Genomic DNA, 20,955 nt, shown 5'->3' with positions numbered 1-20,955 from the left:
GTGGCTAACAATTTGCCTGATGTTGGATTCAGGACAAGCTGAACAGCCCTCCTAGTTGAGGGTTTAACACCCACAGGTTATCTAGTGTTATCTTTATCAAGGTAACTAATGTTAAATTGGTAAAATTACTACAAAGAAATAAAATATCAAGTGGCTGAGAATAGGGATGTGGGAGGACATAGAAGGAGAGCGAATTGTTGGGAAGATCCTAAGAATAACAACATGAAATCTGGTTCGTCCTTGTGACTTTTATCAGTTTATAATATCTGAGAGTAAAGAAAGCAATTTAACCTCTGAATTTACTTTGCACATCAAATTTCTTAACCCATTGTAATGCCCCAAATTGCTTTCTCAGACAGAAGAGATTAATCCTGATACGGACTAAATATTTGTGCCTCCTACCTCTCCGCTCCACCACACCACACCACCCCTCCATTCATATGTTGAAGCCCTAATCTCTAGGATGATGGTATTAGAAAGTGGAGACTTTGGGAGGTAATTAGATGAGATCATGAAGCTGGGGCCCCCAAGATGGGATTAGTGCCCTTATAAAAAACAGACAGACACACAGGGGCCATGTGAATATACAGCAAGAAGGCAGCCATCTGCAAGCCAGGAAGAGGTCTATTAGGAACCAGATATGCTGACAACTTGATCTTGGACTTCCCCCATCTTCAGAACTGTGAGAAAATAAATTCCTGTTGCGTAAGCCACCCAGTCTATGGTATTTTGTTGCAGTAGCTTGAGCTAACACAAACCTCTTTAGCAGTTTTGAATATTTTGTATATCAACAAGACAATTTACAAAATAGTTTACAGGCATTAGTGTAGTTACTTTCCTGGTGACTATTTGAAATTTGAATGTGGCAGAGTTTTGAGAATGGTAATTCGATCCATAAGAAAACCTCTCGTCAATGAGATTTTCATTTTTCCCTACCTCAAGCTTTATTTTTGATTATAAAAAGATGAGTATTAAGGCTTTCACAGAGGCAATGGACCAGTGAAGACATCCAACAATGTGGAATACCTTGACCATCCAACCTTTGATTCTCTCTACAGAAATCCTCAATCAACTTCAGCAAAGCAGTGTCTTTACTTGTCCCTGAACATAGAATGCTTATTTATTTATTTATTTTTTTACCTCTGTCTTGGCTCAAGTTCTCTCAGGAGTATTGTTTCTGCCCCTCCCCTCTATCCATCGAACTTACTACCATACTTTAGAGGAAATACCACCTACTCCATCATGCCTTACTCTCTGGTTCCAGCCCACATGAATCTCCTTTGCTGAGCTCTCATTCCATTAGTGGTCATGTGTCTTAGCACTTAATCTCCTCTAAACCATGCTAATGAAATGGATGTGGTGTTCCAGGCTAAATTGATCAAGTCAGACTTGGCTGGACTTCTTTCTAGCCAGAGGAATGAAATGCCTTATGATAACAATTCATCTTACAGCATACAGTTTTCTGTTATTTAACTCACAGCAGACTGTGAGAATCTGGAGGGCAGGGACTCTGGTTCTTTTTTCTCTCTAGTTTCCTTGGTACCCAGCACAGGGCTATCTACCTAGAAACAATCATTGAATTCACTTGGAATATAAGAAAACTCTACATTTCTGAACCATTGGGGTGCAACTGAATAAATGTATAGAAGGTAAGTGAAGTCACTATGATTCCTGGAGAGGTTGAGACTTCCTTCTTGAATAGGAGGTTTCACATATACCCCACTGTGGAATTCAAACAGCATGGAAGTGGTGGTAACAGCCATGCTGGGGATGGTGGAGTAGGTGCAGAAAGATCAAGCCTGGTTAGAGTAGACATATGATTGTCACTTCTAGCTAGGTCTTTACCATCATAAAAACTAGGATTTAGGAAAATCCTGAATGGAGATGGTAAGTAATTTTGTCTTGGAGTGCCAACCCTAATCAATTTATTTGACTGCCTGGAATAGGATGTTGAAAAGGATTTGAAAGTAGTTTCTGTGATTAGTGGAACAGAACACCATAATTAACTAACATTGTGGCACTGGCATGGTTTATCAGATGACCCTGACCTTGATGATATGGAGTAAAAAAAGAAGTTCAAAACAGGCTTCTTCCCATACAAATCTACAATTTGATTGCAGAAATAATATAATTAGTAAATAAAATATTAGAGTGCTACATTGTAGGACAGAGATGATCTTTTTTAAAGACTTTATTTATTTATTCATCAGAGACACACAGAGAGAGGCATAGGGAGAAGCAGGCTCCCAGTGGGAAGCCTAATGTGGGACTCGATCCCAGGACCCGGGATCACGCTCTGAGTCAAAGGCAGACGATGCTCAACCACTGAGCCACCCAGGTGTCCCAAACAGAGATGATTTTTAAAGCAATATTTAAAACCTAAAAACTTATGGGACAATAATTAAATCAATACAGGAGGAAAAGTAGATGAATGTAGGCTGAAAAGGTCAGGAAAAATCTACCCTGGAGGAAGGCCTAAGCTGATCCACTTCAGAAGATTAAGTTCTAGACCGTCATGAGAGAGAAGTTGTGTTCTCTTGACAAAATGAATAAGAAAAATAATAATGCCTCAGCCAAGGAATTAAGTGAAGGCAGCATAGGAGAGAAGTATGATTTGACAGGAGACAGAGTAAGGAGACTTAGCTTCTTTTAATAACTGGAAATCAACCCCACTGTCCTAGTGCCCTAGCTGTACCTGCGTGGGTAAGAATGGCAGGAACACAGAGTCCCTTGCCCTTTGCCTTTGCCTAAGGTGCTGTGCTGCTTATGGTGCTCCATCCAAGAGGCAGGGCCCAGACACTTGGAGAGAATGTATGGCTGCTCTTATAGAGCTGGGTGACCCCAAGGAGAAAGTTTCTGGGAGGGGTTTGGGCATAAAAATTTATGAGAAATGGATAGGGGATGTGACAAGCAAGGGGGCTCATTTTGCTGCCTAGAAGGAGTATAAAGCCCCTTCAGACAAGATCCTCAATAACTGGATACTCAGAGGGCTTTTATCCAACAAATTCAGAGCTTTTCATTTTCATGGATTGGATATGATAAAGATGCCAATAGGGACAGATGATTTATGTTTTCATAAAGGCATTCTCGGATATACAGAATGTAAATGCCCATGGATTATAAAGTATGTTATAGAAGAGTCCTCAATACAGTCACTGGTTCAAACACAGTACCATGTATACTGTGTCTTGTCTCTTTACCTTTTATCAACCAGTAGACAATTTACTTAGTAGTTAAAAGTATGAAAACTGGAGCCATAATTCCTGGGTTGGAATCCTGTCTGTACCACTGTAAGATATCTACCTAACTGCTCCAGTTCTATCTGTAAAATGCAGGATTTAACCACACAGAGTTTCTGTAAAGCTTAAATGGAAAATGCTCAGAATAAAGCTTCACACATAGTAAGCCATGAGAGTGTTAGCTATTATTTGTGGTTAAAGAAAGTGAAGGAAGAATGGACAAGGCATGATTATATGCTTGCATATTGCATCTTTGAAACTGTCTGTTCCTGGATTAGAAACCATATCATTAAACATTCTAAAAAAGTCTGCACATCTGAAAATTCCCTAATTGTACACATTGTGCTATTTATTTCCAAAATATGTAAAGAGTTCAGAGACGAAAAAAGAGAAGGCTCTTTTTGATATTATTCACTAGTAAAGTCAAAGCTTCATAATAGCCAGAAAACAAAGGGATGAAATGCTACATCTGATAATCTGGAAATAGGGATGTTTGTCCAAATTATTCACTTTCTAATGGATGCTAAAGACAATAGAACTGCTTTTAGCAGAAAGGAGAGGAGCTAACTTTTATTTAAAATTAATGTTTAATGACTGCTTATGCTTCAGGAAAATAGAGACATTATAGTTCATTGTCTAGTTCAATTACCTAATATGAAATAAGTCCTGAATGGGGGACAGTCATTTGTCAGCAAAAGGGCTCTTAAAAGTATGTTATAAATCTATCAGAAAAAAAAGAACCACTTTCTTTTTGCCTTACGAGAAAAATTCTAGCCGGGTAAAATACCCTTTGCCAAAACAGTTAAAGACAAATTGGAAAGGCTTCCATTTACGGATAAATCATTAAGAGGCTTTCAAGATGATTAACTTATTTTCAAATTGATTCTCCTCCTCCAAACAGATGGATTTATGTTATGCAATATTTTAATATAATCTTTAATTAAATTAGCCTTAGCAGGTGATATTTTAAAATAAAGTTAATTAGTATTTTCGATTCTAACAATTCGATCATGTACAACTTTCTCTTGCCAAATGTGATTTCCTAGATTTTTTTTTTTTTTTGAGGAAAAATAGAAAAAGGACCCCCAAGTAACTTAAGGGGCAAGCTCAAGGTGTGATGCCAATTTATGACTCATGCCAAATGGGTTGTAAAATGGAGTAAGTACCTTTGGGTCTTGTGGCTGGCTTGGTAAAATCTAGGACACTGATAACAGACCTAGTTGTCTAATCATTTATAACCATCTTCAGGCCCTATTAGGTTTTGATCCAGCAAACAGAATCTTGCTGTGCTGACACAGCTTGTGTTTCAGATTGGGTACAACTTGTAGGAATCTTGGGCCCCTTTTTCTTATGTGTAGACACTTTCAAAGATAGCTACAGCTATACTGCAGGCTTGAGACAGTTTGGAGTCTTACTTTGTTCCCAGGGGAGGAACATTCTTTTAGTAATGCTCCAGAGTCAGCACCTAGCTCCTTCAGCAGCTGGGAAACTGGTTGTGTTTCTCCTTTTGTTTGCTTTTTCTTTTCTTCTTCTCTGTTCCATGCTCTTCCCTGAATATGTTTCTTGAGTGAATTATGATCCTTTGGGTTGTTTTACAAAGTTAACCTCTTGAGAGATTGTTCAAAATGTGCAAAAAGTATCTCATTCTTCTTGGTTTAATTTTCACCTTCAAAATTTAAAATTGCTAAACTGTAAATCATTTGGGAAGAAATTTAAATGACATTTATTTTTTATATCTTTGGAAGTACTGGGTAATTTTTTTAAAGAAGGCAAAGGGGAGAGAATATGAAGGAGCAAGAAGGAATTACAAATTAAAATAGATAATTAAGAATACCAGAATTAAACAGCATCAGCATCAGCAGCCTGCCTGAGTTCCCATGTGTGTTTTATGCATGCACCATGGTCAGATGATGTCATCCAATCACAAAAGCTACATAAAATAAAAACCTGATGTACTCTATTTAACCAACTAGGATGTATATCTCTTTCCTATGTTCCATCAGGCACTGACATTACATTGTATTCAGGAGACTTTGTAGGACTGTTGATTTGAGATAACCAATCAAAGATTAAAAAAAAAAAAAGGCAAACACTGGTTGCTTTGCTGACCAATTCTGTTTAGTTAAAATGGCCAATCTGTGCAAATGTGGCTTTAGGCATACAGTGTACTCTCCTTAGGAATAGTCATTATAAGAAAGCAACTCTGCAATAGCTATCTAACTAGGGTTTATGCACAAGTTCAAGGCATAGAGTTTCACCCCAAAAAGCATGTTGTGGGGCAGCCCGGGTGGCTCAGCGGTTTAGCGCCGCCTTCCGTCCAGGGCATGATCCTGGAGACCCAGGATTGAGTCCCACATTGGGCTCCCTGTAGGGAGCCTGCTTCTGCCTCTGCCTGGGTCTCTGCCTCTCTCTCTCTGTGTCTCTCATGAATAAATAAATAAAAACTTAAAAAAAAAAAAAAGGCATGTTGTATGACCTTTGGTGACCAAAGTTGAGGTTAAACCCTAAGGATGAATATAAGGATTGGCAATCTGAATTACTGTGCCAATTATGGCGTATGGAATGATTTGGGGTGCTCTACCTTGACCAACCCAAGACAGTGCTCTGGAGAAGTTATCTGAGGTGGCTGTGTTTATTTCCAGAACCTCTTCTTCCTTCATCCTCCTCCTTCCTCTCCATCCTCCATTCTGACATCTGGCTGTCAGTTTAATCCTGCATGCAGTTAAGCTGTGGCAGTGGATGATGTTTTATAAAGTACAGTTTATTTTATAGTAAAGGAGAATACTCGACAATAGGAAAAATCTTCCTCCCTTTCCATGCGGGAGAAAACCAACCAATTAGCAACCAAAAAATGTCTTTTGTGCACCTGCTAGGTGACTGACCCTGTGGGAGGGCACATCGGAGGGCAAGATATGGCTTTGCCTTCCTGAGACTTGCAACTTAGATGTGGACAAAAACGTGCCAGCAAAGCTATAACTCATAATGCACAAGAGAAATGTAAACTACATAGCACAGGCCATGAGTGCCAAAGGAGTGGTGACTAAATGATGGGTTCCCACTGCTGCCTAATGGGATGAGATCAAAATAGGGATCAACTGATTATCATCGCGGCAAGAGGAAAAAAAAAAGGTGAAACCATAATTCAAATTCCATTCCATGGACAATAGAGAAAGAATACAGAGAACAACAGAGAGTATAATAATTTACTATTTGCTCAATATTAAACTTCCAATAAGATTTTTTTTTCCCATTTTCTTTAAAATAAGATTGCTTTAACTACCTTGACAGACTAAACTTACATGAGCATTTGAACATGGAGGAAAAGAAATAAGAGCCTTTGGGGTTAAAACTTCAATATGAAATGTATTAAATACAGAAGATTCTTTTATGAAAGGCTTCTAAAGTTGTCTTACATTTCTTAAATCAATCTGTAGCACATAATCAGTAAAACCGTATCATTTAAACAGAAAAATCATGACTTCGAAACTCACCCTTGTGCAGCTGTATCCTATTATGGCTGTAACTTAACACATGAGTTTCAGAAGTTGTTAAAGTTGAGATCAGGCTAACAAATCTTAACTGTTAAAAAAAAGTCTATGGTGAGATGAGACAGTAGACCATGAAGAAGGACTAGATTTGATCACAGGTTGAATGTTGATCATAGCTTATTTTGATTTGTTAAAGATTACTTACATATTAAAAAATAAATGTATTAGGACAAATGGTCATTAAGTGATCAAGAGGCCACTTTTTTTTTTTTTTTTTTCTACTTTGAAAAATTTTCCTCTGGGGCTGAGACTTTCAGTATTTAAATCTACTATATATATAAACTGAAAAAAAGGATTAGAGAACAGGGCTTCTACCACTAACAGCTGAACTGAAATCTGCATTTGTCTCTTAGTATAATTAAAACTAGCTGGGATGCCTGGGTGGCTTAGCAGTTGACTGACGGTCTACCATTGGCTCAGGGTGTGACCTTGGGATCCCAGGATGGAGTCCCACATCAGGCCCCCTGCATGGAGCCTACTTCTCCCTCTGCCTATGTCTCTGCCTCTCTCTCTGTGTGTCTCTTATGAATCAATAAATAAAATCTTAAAAAAAAAAAAAACTAGTTGTATCCTGTAATTCAGGAAAACCAGTGCTTGAATAACCCTTCAGTAGAATGGATGTTCACAGTTTAGATGCTAAAATTATCAGAGTTCAAATTATTGTAATTAAGATGCTGTTGTAAATCCACAATAAGCTAGTGAGCAGTGGAGGGTTGTTTTTTTCTTTTTCTTTTTCTTAACTATATTCTTTTAGGCACACTTTATATAGTGGAATGTAGTATGTGTAGATTTTACTCTGCAAGTACCTTCATCCCTTACCTCCTACTCCATTCCTTTCTGTGAAGTGCAAAAACCATAAATGTATCATCAAATTTATAGATTTCAGATAACTACACTAAAAAGCATGCAATGGAGAAAATACTTTACTCCTGAGGATTTTTGCTCTTTTGGGTTGCATACAGCCAGATTCATGATTACTAAGATGTTTTTAATAGCTTTATAGTCTGGTCCAATTTTTCCAAAGGGTAAAAGTGTACTTTTTGAAGTATTCACCTATCTGATATAAATAAAACCTTTCATGCAGAAAAATATTTCCCAAATGGAAGGTAATGCACCTCAAATATGTGAGAAATTTGCTTCTAATTGTGCAATGTTCAGTAAAGGTTTCTTCTCACTTTTTCATTATGAAACTTGGAATAACATATTAATGAAACTTAATGCCATTTTATCAGTCAGTGCTGGAAACCACAGATTCTCAAGGCTTCAGTGATGACTAAGATCGTTTTTTATCAATATGTTTTAAGAAAGTTTGCCTTGTACTTTGACTTTCAGTTAATCAAAGTGATTTCTCACTACAAGCATGTTTACATTTGCAAATTTTGCATCCTGTGTGAATGGGCAAGAGGACAAGAGGATTTTTTTTCTATTGAAAAAGCTGCAACTCTCCCTAACTTAGTATCAGGAAGTGTACCTCCAATGGATGTCAATATAATATTTTTCCCAATGCAACGTAAGGCCATAAACTTACAGAACTAATCTAGCATCATCATTAACTATAATGGCTACCTGATGCCTGCACTTCTGCATGATTTCACCTGCCTTTACAGCCTTGTCTCCACCTCCCCAATGCACTGTTCTTGTATTGCCTGATATGTCTTTGGACAAGCTCTTCTTTCTCCACAAAAACACTCTTCCCCTCCGACCCTGCTGTCACATTCCTGCTCAGATGTGCATTTTATTTTATTTTTTTAACTTTTTGTTTTACAGATGTGCATATTTAATGGGCTCCCTCCATACTCCCAGAGGAGTTCATTTCAATCCCCTCTCCACCCACTCCATTTTCCCATGACAGTATAAATTCCATGGTAATGTAAGACTTCTGAGAGGTAATGTTTTGTAGTGGCTAAAGGTGAGGAATTGGAATAGGCCTTTGAATTCTGGCTCTATCACTCATTAACCATGTGACCTTGGGGAAGCAACTTTAACTTCCAGGAGCTTCAGTTTCCTCACCTACAAATAACAATAGTACCTACATTACTGGTTTGCTGCGAAAAAATGTCCTTGCAGAGTGTCTGTCATCACATGATGAAGACTTGATATCTTAGCATTACCGTGAATGGATAAAGGGCAAGCCCAAAGATGGCAGATAAACATTTTATGCTCTTGTCATGTGAAGAGTTAACTTAGAGTAGAATCTGAAAGTGCAGCCATCTTGAAATCATGTGGATTTCCTTTGAGAAAGCACATGAGGAACTGTCAAGTGGTGGCAAACAAATAGTAAGCTCACCCACACACTTTCAAAAGAATTGACAAGGGCTGTTTTTAGGATAGCTCATCTTTGATTGTGACACTTGGCAAGCAAAAAGAAATTGGATGCTGAACAAGCCAGAAATGAAAGGCAACATGGAGAGATGCCTTAATTTCCCTGCAAAGAAATTCTGTCTGTTGGTTTGGAGACTCTAAGCATTACTTGTTATAACTTTGAGACATTTAGATAGTGGAGAACAGTCCAGGGTCAGCTTAGATGAGCAAATTCCAAATGGAGAGCCCACCTTATTTCCATTACTTTTCATTTGAAATGTGAAATAGTTCTGGAAAAAAAGCAAAAAATTGTTATGGAATTCATTTCTGTCCAGGAAAGAAAATAAAAAAACAAAGCACAGCTCTTGCCAGATGAACACCTTGTCTAAAACAAATAAGAGACTTAATGCATTGCAACAAGCCACTTGGAGGGCCTCCTTGGCTGAGAAAAGCATCCAAATGATATTTCCTTAAATGAATATAACTATCCCCATGTGTATCAGTCTCAGACCAGAAAACTCTCTGGGTGCTTTTCCTGACCAACTTGAAGAGAAAATTCAATTTACAATTGCTTGTTTTTAAATAAATCAAAAGCCATTGAGGGCAAAAAAATTAATCCAATGATCCTTTACATCCCTTGTATTATGTGTTTCCAAAGAATGAAAAGAGAAAAACACCGCCCTTGCATTTGTAGAAGAGAAAATAAAGAAAAACATTTTGAGAGAGAGAGAGAGAGAGAGAAAGAGAGAGAGAGAGAGAGAGAGAGAGACTGTGTATATGTTAATGCTCCTTTGTTCAACTGTGCTGGGTTTTAAAAATTCTTGGATTGGCTTTTCATCTTGTAGGAAAGCAAGGTAGCAATTTTTCTTAAGGATCTGGCAGTGATGTACTCAAGCGCTCAGCTCTTTCCTTCTGGCAGGAAGAGACTGGACTGGGGTGGGGGGAAAGAGGCCGAGAGCGACGAGGAAGAGAGGAGGCTGCTCAAAACTTGCCTTTCAGGACTGATGGCAGCTTTTTACAAGCTGTGTAAAAGATGAGTGTGGTGGCAGCAGCTTATGGGTGTGCCAAAGAAAATGAGTCCACGTGCTAACCTCTGGCACGTGCACGATAGGTTGCCAAGGCATGGCATAATCCCCAGGCAGACTTTTGATGTCCTGCCCCAGAAAGGGAGTAAGCCTGTTCCCATTTACTCCATGAGGATGCTGAGTGGTTAGGTGTTTCAGTGTTATAAAAACTGCTGGTACAGAAACTTGCCATTTGGCTTACTTTCATTTAGTCATTTCTCAGATTAGAAACACCTGAAGGGAGAGGATCAGCCGTTTAATACCCACACCTATTAAGCCAGGCAAGCAGTTGTAGAGTACAGCCCATTCCAGGGCAATGCTATCCGATCAAATTTAGGTTCTATGTGAATGAATGAAATATATAAAGTAAGACATTTCTTTATCTTTCCATATAAAAGAGTTTCTGCAAAGGTCTGGATGACAGAACATAATGTGTGCTTTATTTCAACTCCTCTTCTATTTTATTCTCTCTGCTAAATTGTAAATAATTACTGGGATTTAGTTCAGCTCAAAAAGAAGACCTCATAGTTTCAGATTAGATTTCTTAAATTCACAAGAAACTCAGGGAAAAATTGTTCCTCTATTTCTTCTTACTGCTTCCACTCTCCAAACCAGCAGCATAAGACCCCTGGTTCTATACAATTTATCCAAAGCTTTGAGCAGGTCAAGAGCCCTTTTACCCTTCACTGGTGAATTCAGTGCTATTGTAGGAGAAAGACATTCTTTCCTTCCCTTTTCACTTAAAGAAACACTCTAAACCTGAATAGACTCCAGGCTGGATTGGGGGAGGAGTGATTTTTATGAGTCTAGCATAGCTATTGACATATGCTTGAAGACAATATTTAAAAAGACAGAAAGAAGGAAGGAAGATAAGAAGGAAATAAAGTGCTTTAACTAAGCCATTAAAGGGCATATATGTAACAGTTTAATTTCTAAGAAGAATATTTTGTAGAATAAAATGGCCTAACATTTCTTTTTCTTCATCACACATATGAGAAATATAAACTAAAAGGACATCTGGAAACTAACATTATTCAGCAATCAGAGAGCAAAAATCCAAAGCATTGATGTTTTGATGGAGACAAACATAACAAGATTCACAAAGAAAGCTGTAACTTATTGAAGAAAAAAAAATTCCATATGCATTTTACCTTTTGGGCAGTTCCATGGCAAAATTCTATTTCAGAAGCTCTTTGTAATATGAAACTCACTGTAGATAAGATACAACACGAAGATAGTCTGTTTTGCAGCAGCAGGAAATCAAATTGGTTCCAGAAAGTAAGTTACATGACAAATGGTTTAATAGTATTGCTAGAATTGGAGAGCTTGATCGAATTATTTTTCATAAACATTGAAAAAAAGATTTTGAAATAACTTTGCCATAGCTGTTTCAATTTTTTTTTTTTGGGGGGGGGTGTTGCAAAGGTGGGAAGACTCTAATTTTATTGGCCTTTTAACTAAAATGTTAGAATTTGTTACCAAAATTTAAGAGTTCACTGGTGATTTATTGTTTGTTTGCCACAAAAATTTTCAAACAAACACAATATTTGATTCAACACAGTTAATATATGTTACTGAGGATTAAACAGGTTAACAAATACAGAATATTTATTATCATAGATAAGTTATTTTTAGTTTTAATCTCAGTAGCAATCAGCCTTGCTTTATTTAAAAAGGCATCTGGAAGAGTTCATTAAGTCTTAAGAGACTCTTGTATTTTAGAAAAGACTTCTAAACGGTTAGCAAGATGTATCGCTGACAAAATAACCCAGCGACTAATACTCGTAGGTGAAATGAAATCATTTTCCTGACTGAAGTCAGGAACAAGTTAAATATCACTTAGACCACAGCACACGACTACAGAGATTTAGGAGAAATCATACTTAAATAGGATGTGACTAGACATTTAGGACTATTTTCAGAAAACTTTTTCCCCTTCAGTACTTACAGTCTTTGAAGACTAAAGCCGGGTCTCTGTGAGGCAAGACTTGGGCAATGATGTGTCTCAGGGATTCCAAGGTTCTGTCCATCTTGGGTCTGCCTGTGTGAGCCTGCTGCACAGTGTCCTCATGCCTGAATTCTTGCAGTCCTGGACTGAATTTGTACAGCTCATTGATGCACAGGATTACCAAAGAATCCCTTTTAACATCTGCCAATCAGACATTTCCCAGAATCTAAAGACCCCTCAGGGGGCCCTCCTCCCAGGCTCACTTATCTTTGTTGTATGCTGAGCTAATTAGCTCTAAAGGCTGGCTGACAGGCGGGTTCCCATTGCTTCCTTCTGTTAAACACACCCACCTACAGGCTAGCTGGGGAAGCTCGCTAATCATGGGACCAGCTTTCCTCTCCAACCAGATTTTGCCTGAATGGCATACAGCTTTCTGACCTGGGAATTTCTTTTGGTTCTCCAACGTCAAATGTGCTGTCCCCAGGTATAAAATCAAGAATGTTCTTTGTCTCAAGGAAGTTATCTTAGTAACAAAGGAATTTCCAGCTCAGGATTTCCAGTTAAGAATTAATACAATCTAAGTTCTTCTTTGGTAAAGAAGTGCTGCTATAAAGATTTTGAATATAGCCAGGCACCAAATTATGCTTTCTATTTGAATTCAGGAGCATCTCTTTGGAAACCACGATTAATTTTTTTCCCCCTCACCCAAGCTATAATAATTTCTGATGGGTAGTGGCAAGTAAAACCTTGTGCACTGTCTTTTGGCTTGCCTGGGAATGTTTGTTTTCCTATTTATCTTCGAGGCAATCATTCCCAAGATTGAGTTTAATGAAATCTGGTATCACTCCTTTTTGTTTCATGGTAATTCTTTCAATTAAAATTTTCAGGAGAAGCAAAAGTATATTTTTCAAAAGAATATGTTCTTTTGAAAATACCTGAAATATCTTAATAGATTTTAATAGATTTCTCTATTTCCCATACCACTCACAACATGGTTAAATAGTTTTTCCACCGGAGACATAAATATAAGTCATGGGATTCCATTGTAGTAATTAGGATTTATACCAGATATAGAAGAACTGATTTTAATGGCTGTAACCTATGTTAGTTATTGAAGACTTGTTGAGGACTACTCTACTTTTGCTTCAAGTACTTTTCCAGAGTTGGCTCAAGAGAGTGCTCTCCAATGTTCCTTCCAATTTTCAGATTCCATAATGGTGTTATATTATATGATTGACTGAAAACAGTCCTTTAAAGACAATATAAAATGTTTTGCATGTGATAGGCTTCCTCAGCTAGTTGGTAGAAGGGTGGACTTAATAAAAGGAAACAAAAGAAATGGCCTTATGATAATTCTTATCATAATGACTATTACTTACTAAACGTCCACAGGGAGTATATGTCACACACAACAGAGACATGGGGCTGCCCCATTGTGCAATGATATTATAATAAAAAAGACCTTGAAAGAAGTAGCACTTCAGGATAAGACATTTATTTAGGGTCCCACAGTGTCCTTTACAGGGTCTGTGCCAAATAGGAAGTCATCAGTATCTTTGCCTTTCATGAGTTTATAATTTAAAAGAGAAACTATATGGTTTGTAGACAAAAAGCCTATTATTATAAAGTGATTGGACACAAAGTATAAATGAATGCAAGTATTTCCAGCATGATACTGAACTAGAAACCAGGATATTTAAGGTTTCCATTAGAGAAACAAGAATTCTCAAAGGAATGAGATTGATAATATAAAAACTGGTTGATGCTTGAGTTTCAATCAATAAATGGACTTCTTATGGGCTGCAATTTAATTCTAGAAGTACATAAAAATATTTTGGTTGGGTTGTGTCGTGGAAAAAATTTTATATTAGTAAGAATTTTATATTAGTAAGATTTAAGATTTGATTTTTTGTTACCTGTATTACATTGAAGAAGTCATTCGTCTCTGGGCTCAGAGTCCTCATTTAGAAAATTAGAGGGCTGAACTGGATGCCTTCTTTCAAATCTAGTATCTGTGATTCCGTAGCTATATTACAAATGACCACAAATATTATTACACATTTTCTAGTCTTCTGAAAAGTTATATACTTACTTCCTAACAGTTGGACTGGTCTTCAAACCACAGTAAATTCCCACAGTAAATTCAAAGATAGGGTGAACTTGAAGATATTTATCACTAATGCCAAATAAGAATTTGTTAAGAAAATTAATCTTCCACTCCCATATGATTTTTCTAAAGAAAGCAAACTGTAATTAAGAGTCTGCTTAGATAACCCCGAAACAGCTTTGCAAAAATAATTCTGTAAAAATATCATGATCTTTAACTGAGTTATATTTTAAGAAACGAAAAAAGAATTCTAGAAAGGTGGACCGTACAACATTCCATTTGGATAGTATAGTTTCTTCTTTCTAATCAGGTCCAAAGCTTCAGCGGTTTTCCAAATCCTCTGCTAACGGTTTCTTCCTTGTCCACCCATAAAGACTTCTCACCCTACAGTTTTGTTGTAACACAGTCTAAAAAACCAACTCAGTGGTTTCTTACCATTCTCTACTTTTGATGTAGAAATTACCGGAGGGAGATGGAAAAGCCTGAGAAATCCTTACGTAATATATCTATTTTGTACAGATTCTACAGTTCACATGCTAGATTTCACTGTCAACCTCAACAATCTGTAGACATATGCCAAAAGCAAAATTCAAGTATTAAAACAAGGGTAGCTAACCACAGCGAAAACCAAAATGATATCTTTACAAAACTTGTTAGAATACTACACAGAAGTGTGAGAAATGGCATCCAAACGACATATTTAGTAATCAAAACTTATTACCCAATGGTAAAAGAGGAAGGGTCAGGGCAACAGCATACTTACCAAGCTCCCAGGGAGTACAGAACTCTGAAAAGGTAAAAAATCAAAGTAGTATATTTTGCTCCAGTACATGTATAATGCTACAAAAGTCTACAGAAATAATAACTTTGCTGGTAAGGAAAAGAAAATTCATTCCTATCATTCCAGTAATATTTTTGTTAAGTTGCTTATTACAGGTAGAAAAAGGATAAGGAAGTGGGGATCACCAGTTGAAATAACATCCAGAATGTTAAAATACATAATATATGCATCAAAGAATCATCTTTGGTTGAAAACAGAAAAGAGCTTCCACTCTTCTCCTTGCCTCCCCACTTCAGGATCTGCTCTGTCCTAGAAAAGGAGGCTGGAATAGGTGAACCGTGAGAATGGGCATGTAGGTGAGTGAACAATTCCAGGCATGCAGGCATGCAGACTCCTTATAGAAGAGGCCTGCTGTAACTGAACCTGAGCCAAGTCATAGCTACTCATCCCAGGAATCAAGTGATAGAACGAGAAGACACTAATCGAAATTTTTGAAGATTATCTTTCCTGAAATAATTTCTTCACTTACTTGCTAATGTTTTGAAACTTGAAAATTTACAACTTAAGACAAAGTAAATAAAATGACAAAGAATTGAAGTGATACAGTTAAATAAAATGAGAGAGTGTGTTCTTTACAAAAGCAATAGGAAAGATTGAGAGTGGCTCCTTCCAAATTCCAACGGGAGATAAGTGAAGGGAGCTAGAAGGGCCTAAGAGCTGGATTGGCAGAAGAGGGTCAGGGCTGTGAGCAAGACTGTTTCTAGGGCTGTGTTGGAGGGTGAAGAAGGGCAAGGCCAGGAAAAAACTGACTTTGCAGAGGTAATGACTAATGACTGTTTAGTGTCAGCTAAACGAAGCTGAAGAGACCGGTAGGAAGAATGAATGGCTGGTTAGCATCAACTTTGTTAACTCTCAACTGGGAAAGGACCAATGAGATGTTTGAATCAAGGTATTTATGGTCATTTGGAAAGGCAACTTGAGACAAAATAAATGCAGAAGAACCAGGTAACATAAGGTAACTTTACCTCAGACAATTTTACTCTGATATTTCACATTTAGGAAATCATCATAAATACTAACCTGTATAACTGCATGAACAGATGACTAGAAAATTGATTAATATCCCATTTACTGGTTAAAAGAATGTACATCTCATTTGCATACAATATTACAAAAAAAAAACCTTTCTTAAAATAATATCCTTCCTTACCAGATAAAACTACTAATAAGCTGCTCTTTAGCCTTGTCAGGGCAGTCAGAATCAACATTCTTAACCAGAAAGCACAATGAAAGTATATACCCAAAGTATATACCCATTTACCTAAACCTTCTGTTTTATATATAAATACACATATATATTTGGGGGCCTGAACGAGCCCATGTCATCTTGACTGTTTTAAGTAAGCAGTTACGTAGCCCTGTCTCGGTATTTGGTCTTGAAAGAGAAATAAAAAATTGATTCTTTAAGAAATACTTGAGGGGCCAAAGATCTCACAAGAGGAGGTTTTGCTAGTTGACAGGTTAAATTTTCAGGATAAACCCAGAAATATTTAAAGGTGAGAAAACTTGAATGTTCATTTACAAGACTGGAGATAATGATGCCAAGCCCTTGGGTGATTAGATATGTGTTCTATAAAAACTGAACTCACTACCTTAACTGTGGCTGGCTGACTTCTGGCATAATATATACTTTGAAAAGAATAGTTTAACAGTTTTTGTTTTTGGAGTGAATCTTTCCACCGGCCTTTATAACAAAATTTTCTTTCATGTAAGTTTATCTAATTATTGGTTCTTCTCCCTCTCCTTGCATTTTTTCACATGAACCACCCCCGCTACACTCCTCACCCTCACATCCTGCTGTCCAGGACAGGAGTTTATTTTGCTGGGTGTAATTACAAGTTGTGGCTATAGAGTGATCAGATTGATCCTAAAAGAGGCGTGTGAACTCCAGCTGAGTCTTTAAGCCTCTCCTCAAATGAAGAGTTGAGGTCTTGTATAAAGGAAAGCCATTCTGGGGGGATGAAACACACATTGTTTACATAGACTAACTGAAGCTACCTTCTTTTTTTTTTAAACAGTAGATAGCCATGTTTCTGGGGGTATGTGTTCCTTGGGTTGTTTAAAATCTTTGCGACAGTAATGAGCCTAGTAAAATGAAAACCTAGACTGTGAAAAATATTAATAATATTAGATTAAAACAAATCCAGGAAGAATGTTTATTGGTTATAAATAAATGACTTAAGCCTGAGATTAGTTGATGGCTATGTTAGGTTCAAGCAAGCCAGTAATTTCATAGCTCCATATATTTTAGATGAAGGTTCCTGTAAAGATTGCATCATTAGTATACTCTTAATTCAATTCAGGCTATATTTATGGATATGCTTACATTAAGATAAAAGCCTTGTGCCCATCTATTTCACACTGTAAACTATAATTTCCATTTCACTTCCTATGCAGTCACTACCAGAGTACTGCACTTAGCATGCATCCTGTTGACACAGGAGAAATACTTCTTTTCAAAATTTGTTTAAAGGAAATAGAAAACTGTATAGAAAAGGGGCCTATTTTTCCACAAAAAGAAAACTAGAGAAAGACCAAGTTCGAGAATAATATACTCTTCTGATCCTCTCCAGATACTTCAGGAGCCTTGAGCTCAAGGAAAAAGTACTGTTCCACCCCATCACCCTGCCCCCTTCCCACCTCCCCACAAAAAAACAGAAGTGTTCCATTCCAGGCTTTAGTCTATTGAGATGGGTTTTTTTGGGTCTCTGAGAAAATGAAATGCTTATCATGGAAAAAACAAAACCAAACCAACCAACCTGTTTTCTAAAAAGGGAGGAAATTTTGTGGGGGATAGGACTCAAAATCTGGACCTGGTTGTAAGGACTGTCTCCTCTCATACCTCCACAATACCAGGAAGACACGTCAAAGTGTGTGGACCTTGGTAACTTTGCACAAGAGACCTTTGGGCTGGATACAAAGTTCTAACCACTTGAGTATTCTGGTTTTGCTACCTTTTGCCTTTCTGGTAAGTACCAATTCCATCTTTTCCTTCCACTCACTCCCAACCCTATGTATTACTCCATGTGACTTGGGCAAGTAATTTTAGACCTAAAAATGCTTTCTCATATCTAAAATAAAAATAAGATAATCAATAATCTCTATATCGCTAGTAAAATATTCTATCCCAGACTGTCTTAACCTTAGCACTTGAGCTGGCTGTGCAGCATTTTAGCTTCTGTTTGATTCCTTCGATAAATTGTCTAACACGGACGTTCCCTCATTTCTCCCTCCCACTCACTTTATTATTCTTAAATTTAAAAAAATTTTTTAAAAAAATAATGTCTATTCCCAATGTGGGGCTTGAACTCATGACGCTAGATCAAGAGTTGCATGACTAGGGTGCCTGAGTGGCTCAGTCAGTTAAGTGTCTGCCTCTGGCTCTGGTCATGATGCCAAGGGTCCTGGGATCTAGCCCCGCTCCAAGCTCCCTGCTCAGTGGGGCTACTACTACTACTACTACTACTACTACTACTACTACTACTACTATCTCCCTCCCTCTGCCCCTCCTCCAGCCTCTGCACCCACGTGCTCTCTTTCTCTAATAAATAATCTGTAAAAAAAAGTTGCATCTCTACCAAGTGAGCCAGCCAGGAGCTCTCCCAGTATCTTTAAAGTCAAATCACTATCGTGTTCAAAATCTACAATTGTTCCTTTTGCAATACATCAAGATAATTCCAAAAAAATTTTTAAATCATCTTTAATTTGGCTCTTTGCTGCGTAACACCCCTTTCCCAACTACAGCATATTACATCATCTTCTATATGACTTCCTCTTTGCGAGGTCTTTTTCAGTCTACCTATTCAACCAAATACCTCTTCCCCACAACTCACCAAATCACTGGCCTTTCACCTATCCATTGTCCTTAGAAGTTCCTCAGCATGAGTTCAATGGTACCAGGTTCTTCAATCTACTTTGTACTGTCATATAATTGTTTATTCTTGTCTTTGAAAATATAGTGGAGGCTTTCAGTTGACAAAAATTTTATCTTAAAAATCTATATACTCCCTCAGTATCTTTAGACAACATCAAGCACTTGCAAAACTTATCTGCATATTGTATTCTTTTCCTAGTGTAAGCCAAGCCTCTTCTATCAATAGCAGTTACAGTAAGCTTTTTAATTCATTCAGGTGGTTACATTTTTTAAAATGGATGCATGTAATATCGTGACAAATGTTCTAAGTACCATATTTGTGTTATGAGGCATACTCCTATTTGTGGAATTAAGCCTACAATAATGATTTTAAATGTCATATAAAATGCTAATTTTAATGTCATCATTTACAATATTAAGGAGAAGTAAACATATTTAAAATACAGAATTATTAGTCACTCACAGCCAAGTGTCGTAGTCTTTGGAGTTATTCCCACACTCCTAGTTATTACACAACTGTGTAAGCCATGGTTATTTTGAACTTTACCTCACTCCCAGCCTTCTACAGTTGCAACAGGCTGGTTCCAGACATACAGCAAATCAAGGTCAAACTAAGATATGGTCTGATACTAAGGAGATGTTGAAGAGAGATGGAAAAAAATGGAGATGGTGAGCCTTTGACATCCACAGTATTGACTTCACATAACCTATACCTCAGGGTAATGCTCTCCCTGAGAACCAAATGAACTCATCCCTCCACCTATGGAAGCGGCTGATAAACCTTTAGGGCAGCAGTTTTACCTGTTAGGTTCTTTAATTACGCAACTATTTCTTTTGTCATAAATTTTACTGAGTACTTGACTAAGAATGATTATCTTCTGGCTAGTACCCTTTAAAGATCAGGAGAAAGCTCAGACAGCCAGCTATGCACCAAAGAACAGACCAACAGCTACCAGGATCACAAAGTTACTTAGCACAAGTATAAACTGCATTATCTTGCGAAAAACTTATTTAATAGGAGCAACAAGTACAGGATACAAGCCTACGAGCAAAGCATTTGTGTGTCTAGAGAAAAACACCATCAAAAAGATCATAGTCGAAATATCAGTAACCTGGAAAATAGGAGAGATTTCTCTGGAATCCTCCTTTTGGTAACCTGAAACCATCTGAGCAATACTTCCTAACATATAGCATGTATCAGGCACTGTGCTAAGCTCCTTAGAGGTTATTTAATTTTTACAATAACTCTGACACTATTATTACAATAACTCTAAGACATTATTGAATGTCTTACAAGTCAAAAAAGTGAGGTTAGGCTACGGAAAGCACCTGAGGGTTGGGAAATGGTAGAACCAGGATTTAGATTTGGAACTCCCAGGGGAGCTCATAGGTGGCTCAGTTGGTTGTGTCTGCCTTCGACTCAGGTCATGATCCCAGGGTCCTGCTCAGTCTGGAGTCTGCTTTTCCCTTTCCCTCTGCCTGCCACTCTGCCTACTTGTGCTCTCCCTAATAAATTAATAAAAGTCTTTATTTTTTTATTTATTTTTATTTATTTTTATTTTTATTTATTTATGATAGTCACAGAGAGAGAAAGAGAGAGAGGCAGAGACACAGGCAGAGGGAGAAGCAGGCTCCATGCACCGGGAGCCTGATGTGGGATTCGATCCCGGGTCTCCAGGATCGCGCCCTGTGCCAAAGGCAGGCGCCAAACGGCTGCGCCACCCAGGGATCCCAAAGTCTTTAAAAAAATAAATTTGGAACTCTCAGACTCAAAAGTGTTTTATTAGCAATCACAGTACAAACCTTGACTACATTAGTAGTATGCTTATATTTTGTTTTTGCTTATTATGCACTATGGATGTTTTAAAATGTGAGGGTTACATGTTGTCTGATAAGGCAAGCTGATTTCCGATGGCTACTCAAAAACCTCTTTTAGATATTGTTGTGTTTAGACGATGAATAATTTGTTTATATTTGTGCATTTGACTAATTTGTCCTGAAAAACACAGGAAATCTCAGGCTATTAAGAATGA

At 37.5% G+C, this 20,955-nt stretch overlaps 1 protein-coding gene across 5 annotated transcripts in view; it reads right to left on the bottom strand.

The window, feature by feature from the left end:
- LIX1 (limb and CNS expressed 1) overlaps positions 1 to 14,743 on the bottom strand; it is a 61,610-nt gene extending 46,867 nt beyond the window's left edge. The window contains exons 1-2 of one of the 5 annotated variants that reach the window (XM_077863641.1): positions 14,017 to 14,743; positions 12,101 to 12,246 (exon numbers count right to left, since the gene is read on the bottom strand). In XM_077863641.1, the coding sequence (XP_077719767.1) occupies positions 12,101 to 12,182 (82 nt within the window). In that variant the 5' untranslated portion in view covers positions 12,183 to 12,246; positions 14,017 to 14,743. Of the gene's footprint in view, positions 1 to 5,820; positions 5,957 to 11,303; positions 11,363 to 12,100; positions 13,023 to 14,016 lie in introns of those variants that run through there. The other 4 variants (XM_077863651.1, XM_077863652.1, XM_077863636.1 and 1 more) reach the window with 4 other exon arrangements.
- Positions 14,744 to 20,955: the final 6,212 nt, after the last annotated feature.

Source organism: Canis aureus, chromosome 2 (assembly GCF_053574225.1).
Source record: "Canis aureus isolate CA01 chromosome 2, VMU_Caureus_v.1.0, whole genome shotgun sequence".
Lineage (NCBI taxonomy): Eukaryota > Metazoa > Chordata > Mammalia > Carnivora > Canidae > Canis > Canis aureus.
Note: the sequence above shows the minus strand (reverse complement) of the source record. Positions and strands in the feature narration are given on the sequence as shown.